Genomic DNA, 6,642 nt, shown 5'->3' with positions numbered 1-6,642 from the left:
AAAAGTTCTCATCAAAGAAAAAAAACTTGTAACTATGTATCATGATAGATGTCAACTAGACTTGAGAGGATCATTGTGTAATTAACATACATAAATATTGAGCCATTATGTTGTAAACCTGAAACTAACAGGTTACATGCTGATCATATCTTTTTAAAAATTTTTTAAAATGTTTGTTTATTTTTTGAGAGAGAGAGAGAGAGGGAGAGAGAGAGAGCGAGAGAGAGGGAGAGAGAGCGAGAGAGAGGGAGAGAGATAGCGAGAGAGCGAGAGAATGAGCGGGGGAGGGGCAGAGAAAGAGGGAGACACAGAATCTGAAGCAGGCTCCAGGCTCTGAGCCATCAGCTCAGAGCCTGACATGGGGCTGGAACTCAGGAACTGTGAGATCATGACCTGAGCTGAAGTCAGAGGCTTCACTGATTGAGTCACCCTGGCGCCCCTATGCTGATCATATCTAAAATAAGTTATGAATCACACACACACACACGCACACACACACACACACACACACGAAGATGGAGATTTAAAAGCACTATAACACCTACGTTTTTTAGCTAATGATGTTACTATATTTTCTTATGCCATTATAAAGTAGATTTTGGCCCAATATAAATATTGGAAAATATTGAAAATATAAACATTTTCTTACCTTCAAACAAGTCATAAAACACTTAAAGTTCAGTGAAGTTAGTTCTTTTTTCCATACTTGTTAAATGCCAGTAAAAACAAAATTCTTTCTCTCTCTAAAAAATTTCTCCTTTAGTCAGAGTTAATTAAAGACCAAGATGCCTTAGCTAGCTCCTGTGGCTGTTAGAAAAATAACCTACTTCTGAAGTTAGGTAACAACTTATCTGCCAAGGAAACAGGAGTTTGGCTGTTCAATAAGCTGGAGAGTCACCTTGTTACTTCCTACCTAGGAAATGCAATCCCCCTTTCTCAGACTTTGCTCCCCTTAAATTCTTTATTGAATTCAACACAATAGATTCACCTGGTCATGGAAATTTCTTATGCCTCCCTCGGCCTCTATGGATGGTTCACTTCTTTGCTTTTTTTCAAACTGTGGCCTAATTCCATACTTCTAACTTCTGTTTATAACCCCCTCCCTTTTTTTAAAATGTGTATTTATTTATTTTGAGAAAGAGAGAGAGAGTACTAGCAGAGGAGAGGGGTAGAGAGCGGGGTGGGGGAGAGAGAATCTTAAGCAGGCTCCACGCTCAGTGTGGAGCCCCATGTAGGACTCGATCCCACGACTGTGAGATCACGACCTGAGCCAAAATCAGGTGGGACACTTAACTCATGGAGCCACGCAGGTGCCTGCCCCCCCCCCCCCCGCCCACTTTTAAAAACCTATAGGCACTTCAAATGTAACATATGCAATACTGAATACATCCTATTCCTGTTGGCCCCCAAATCCACTCCTCCTCTGTCATTCTCTCTTTTGGTTGCTGACATGACATTGCCGACATCTCTCTAGTTCTTTACACAATGCACTTGAACGTCAGTCACCTTGGCTCTCATCTTTTCTTCCTACCATCCATATCTAATCACACACTGAAAATCCATTGATTTGGCCTCCAGAGTGGCACTGTCTTTCCACTGTCATTACTTCTCATTTAGAATATTTTTATGGTATCTTGAGGTATCTCTGTCTTTAGTCATGCTATACACTGCTACCCCAATGCTTCTAAAACACTTTTCAATTGGGTATACCTTGCATACAGAATAAAACTCAGATTGTAGTATTTGGACCTTGAGGTTCTCTAAAATCTGGAACCAATCTGTTTATCGCCTTTCATACGTCTTCCCCACCACTCCTTTTCCACTGGTCAAGCCCACCAACCAATATTAATCTCTCCCTTATATCTCCCACAGCCCTTTATGAGTACCAAAAGTCACCCATAGCACTCATCACACTTAGAGTCACGTGTAGCTGTCTTCCAGTTAGGCAGTGAGCCTCTGGAGGGCTCGTCCTCACCACCTCATTGTGCTCACATCGCCTTTAGTGTGATAAATTAGATGTTATCCTCTGAGGATGTTGGTTGAATAAAAACTGGTTGTATATAGCCTTTGCTTCTGCTGACACTTCAATTCAGATGTGAATTCAAGGATGACTTTCTGCATGGCTCTGAGGTTTCAGTGTCCTTCCATTCTCCTTCTCTGCTCTCCTTTCTTGCACTTAAAGAGGCTCAGTGCCCTCATGTTCATTCCTGTCCACCCACGCCTCTTATTGGGGAGCCTACATAGATCATTCCTTTTAAGGAACTCCAGCTCCCAGACCCTTTCCTTCCTAATTTCTTACCAAAACTACACAACCCTGAGACAGACTTTGAGTCCATTCTCTTCGTTTTACAGATGAAGAGACAAAGGCCTAGGAAGGTGACATGAATTGCCCAAGTTCATGCCACATATTAGTGGTCTCGCTAAGACAGACCCACGGTCTCCAGACTCTAAGCCATTGCTCTTTCTTTCGTACTTTGCCCCCCATTCCGTATCTCAACACCATCAGCCTCAGGCTGCCATTAAAGATGGGCAAGGACCCGCTTCTGACAACGTTCCGGAAGCATCTCTCTGTCACCAACAGTTTCTAGCGCGCTAAGTCAGAATAATGGGTTTGGGAGAGTTCGTGTTAGTACCCTCCTGTGATTATTTTGGTCACAAAATCTGGATGATTTTGGTGCTTTTTCTAGCTCCTGAACTCATACCTCGGAGAGACACGGTCTATTCTGAGATGTGTAAAGCCTGCACATTTTCTGCAATGCGCTTCCTTGTGACCGTGTGGTTGGTGATGTTCGCTGTCTAACACAATCCTCCCACACTCGCAGAAACCATGGCAGGCAGAGCTGCAGCTTTACAACTTCCTGGGGGAAGAGTTCAGTTCATGAATGTGTTGTAATTTCTGTGAAGGGTATCTCAAGTCCTTCAAAACATTCATGAATGAGCCTTTTCAATACCACTTGGAAGGAAGTCAGGGACTTCACCCGTTGAAACCCAGCAGTAATGAAATTCAAGGCAGCCACACAAGGGATACATGAATGCCTCGGGGCAGAACAAAGGCCAGCTGAATCAGCCGGGGGCAGTCACTTCCACAAAATGCGTTCACCTGAATAGGAACTCAGATGGTTTTCAAGGAATGACACTGTATCCTTCCCAAAAGTATCACGTGTTCTCTATTCTTCCTGTAAAGCTAGGAATATAGATTTACATTTTATTCTCGTTTGGTATTGGTGCCATATGTTAGGGTTTAATCACTAGGACTTGATGATCTGAGGAAGCGTTGCATTTTTTTTTCAGATGGAAAACAGAAGCCCTGAAAGCTTGCTTTTTCTGCAAGCTTGCATCACAGAATTACAAGTCCCTGATGCTTCAGGAACCTTATAGTACATCCAATCCAACCATATATTTTGTAGGGTTAGAACTGACCCCGTTAACCTGATAGCATAGATTATCTCATTTTGTGCAAATCATTCTACTCTAGAAACAGGAATTGATCGAGTAGGAACTTGGGCACTAAATTATGGTTATATTATTAGGACGAAGTGTGTACACAGGCCTGACAGACAAAAACGCTCTGGACTTCATCTATTTGCCTTCAATTTATTTCCATCTCATTTTCTGTTGTACAAAATGGATGACCACTTCAGGTTTTGGGAAATTATGTGAGTGTCAATGGTGCTTTGCGCTACCATTAAAATCATTCTTTTTTGGTTTTTACTTTTTAGGAAAAAGTAATGTAAATGAACTTCAAGACAACTTGAACTCAGTGACATGTCAATTTTTTCATTAAAAAAAAATGAGCTAAGACACACTTTCACGATGGTGTTATGACTATCCAGTTAAACAATGGACAGAAAAATACTTTAAGAAATATAAAGTGCCTTGTAAAAGAAGCAGACTATTCTACTTACTTTACGTACGCGTTCCATTCATTTCCTCAGCAAATGTTTCTTAAGCACTACGCGCTAGGTCCTGTGCTAGATACCGCCGACATGAAGGGGAGTTAAATGAGCTCTCACCTTCCTGGAGTTTGCAACAAAGTCTTCCTGATCCTGGTAACTCTCCACCCCCACTCCCCAAAACCAAAACCACCACCAGGTAAGGTTCCCTGTTATGTACTGTCTTCCCACTTCGTACTTCTTTCCTTCCCAGCATTGTCAGGATTTCAGTTACATAGTTGAGTAATTAATTGCCTACTACTTGTGTGCCACTAAAATTTTAGCTCCGTGGGAACAAGCCTTTCATCTTTTATTCTTTTATACTCAGCGCCTCACGTGGCTGGCATAAAAAAGACGAGCAACAAATACTTGCTGAATGGCTGGATGAACGAGAATGAATGAAAGGGCAAATGAATGTCGAAAACTTAAAGAGTATGTAATACATTATAACCCGTACTATATTAGGCGTGCAGAGTACTATGGGAATTTGCAGCAGGAGCACTTAAAGTTAGGCTTAATGGGGCTGATTTCCAGATGAGAAAGTAATCTCTTCAAACTCTGATGTTTGCAGGATACCGTTCCCCGCTGGGCTGCCACGAGTTTAACAGGGATTCTTCTCTGAAATACCAGGACCGTGCCAATAGTAGGACATCAATAAGATTGGTTAAATGGTTCAAAGGCTGGCGTGGACAACGTCCAATTAGGTCATCTCTGGCTCAAAGCCAGAACAAATAAAAGCGTTGGTTCCCGGCTGTAGGCGCAGAGCTGGGATTCAAGTCGGCAGCCAGCCTCCACGTAGACGTTGGCTCCCCAGGGCCGCCGCCGGTCACGTGACCCGGACCTCGCCAGGCCCCGGCGCCTGGGCCGGCCCGCGCATGCGCAGCGCTCCGGGGCGGCGGGCCCGAGCGCGCTGACAGCTTCCGGTTTGGTTTCCCCGCCCCTGCGCGGCTAAAGCAGTGCGGGCTCGGCGGCGGTAGCCGTGGGGCGGCGGGGGGGCAGGGCGTGGCGAGGTGAGGTGGGTGCCCGAGCGGGGTTCCCGGAGCCATGGCCTGCTCCATTGTCCAGTTCTGCTACTTCCAGGACCTCCAGGCCGCCCGGGACTTCCTCTTCCCTCATCTGCGGGAGGAGACCCCCAGCGGCGCCGTGCGGAGGGACCCCAGTAAGTGCCCCCTGCCTGGCCGCTCCCTTCCCCCGCTCCGCCCGCGGCCCCTGCTGGGCGGCTTCGGGTCTCCTCCCCGCCCCGCCACCGCTGCCCTCGGGGCCTCTAGTTTTCCCCCCTGCGCTTTCCTTCTTCGCTCCGCGCTGATCCCCTGTCCTCCTCGTCCTACACCCCGTCAGCCCTGGCCCTCTGGCCAGACCTGCGCCTTGCTTCCTGACGCGTCTGCCTACCCCCCTCCCCACCCCCTACCCCCAGCTTTCTGCCCGAGGGCCCTCTCCATCTCCCCCCTCCAGCCCGCGGTCCCCTGTTCCGCACGGCTTGCTCGGCGTTCGCAGCCTCCTCCCCATGCCTTGCCAGCTGTCAGCGCCTTCCCCGGGTGCTGCCTCAGCCCCTACCCCTCCATCCCCGGAACTGTGGCCTTTGGCCACCCTCCCTTCCTAAAGTGTTTATCTTCGCCCACCGCCTGCCTTCTTCCGGCCCCTTCCCCTCCATTCTCCCCCCCCCCCAACCCCCCATTCAGATGTAGAGAATAAATGGTCTGATCGACAAGTGAGTGACTCCTGAGGTGGTGAGTAGGCGGCTCCCAAATAAGGAAAACCTGACAGGAAGCGAGGGCGAATCCACATCAGGAAGTACAATTACCGTAACTTGGGCCAGGAAAAGTTAATGTGCTTTATTGAGACGAGACGCCCTCCCCCTGTTTATTGTCATCCAACAGTATGAAGTGAGTCCTTGCCCAGGTAGTATACAACCCCGAGTCTGGTTTGTTAGAGACTGCCGAGTTTCTCGGAATTTCCCCACATTTCTCCCGTTGGAAGGCTGTGCGTTTGGTGTCTCCCGGTTGCTCCATATTTCCCACCTGGAGCGCCCGCCTGGTTTTGCGGTACCGTGAGTGCTGTCATTTGTGCTATGCTGGAATGGTGACAAAAGACCCGGCCCCGCTAAATAAACTCCTTCCCCTTTCTCCAGCGTGGAAGGTGTCAGGACTCTCTGTGCCAGTCAGTAGTGGCGCAAATCAAGGAGGGTAGTGTCTGTCGTGTAGGTGGGAGCTGGGACCAAGAAATGAACACGGAAAGAGATCTACATTAACACCCCTACGTGCATGTATGGCCATCCACACGTGCGTGTGCATGTGGCACTAGGACACTCCTTGAAGCTGCGCCCGCCTTTGAAGTAGTAGCTACTTCAAGTAGTGAAGAGGGGAGAGGTGATAGAATGTGCAGAGGAAGGGAGGCCTGAAATCACAGGGCAGAAAGTTGCATGGCTGAGGACGAGGAGGCGAGGGAAAGAGTGGGGGAGACGAGGCTGTGAAGGTAAGCGGAAGTTTGATCGCGAGAAGCCCGTGGAGGTAGTGGGAAAGGCCTTTGAAAGACTTTAAGCAGAGAACTGACTCGGCCGGGCTTCTACGTAATGTATGCAGCAGAGTTTTTGAATACCTGTTACGAGCTTCGAGTTTCCGTAGCAGTGTGGCGAGATGGGAAGCAGGGAGGCTGTCCCAGAAACGCAGGAGGTGATGGGAGCTGGAACTAAAAGAGCCTCGGCGGGACTGGA

At 47.8% G+C, this 6,642-nt stretch overlaps 1 protein-coding gene across 5 annotated transcripts in view; it reads left to right on the top strand.

Moving 5' to 3' along the window:
* The first annotated feature begins 4,889 nt into the window (after positions 1-4,889).
* The window catches only part of RAB3GAP2 (RAB3 GTPase activating non-catalytic protein subunit 2), a 101,025-nt gene continuing 99,272 nt past the window's right edge, over positions 4,890-6,642 (top strand). For 3 of the 5 annotated variants that reach the window (XR_006199112.1, XM_042926222.1, XM_042926221.1), the window contains exon 1: positions 4,890-5,091. Coding sequence is in view for 4 of the 5 variants with exons in the window: in XM_042926222.1 (XP_042782156.1) it covers positions 4,977-5,091 (115 nt within the window). In the remaining variant the exon portion in view is untranslated. The remainder of the gene's footprint in view (positions 5,092-6,642) is intronic. The other 2 variants (XM_042926224.1, XM_042926223.1) reach the window with 1 other exon arrangement.

Source organism: Panthera leo, chromosome F3, assembly GCF_018350215.1.
Source record: "Panthera leo isolate Ple1 chromosome F3, P.leo_Ple1_pat1.1, whole genome shotgun sequence".
Lineage (NCBI taxonomy): Eukaryota > Metazoa > Chordata > Mammalia > Carnivora > Felidae > Panthera > Panthera leo.
Note: the sequence above shows the minus strand (reverse complement) of the source record. Positions and strands in the feature narration are given on the sequence as shown.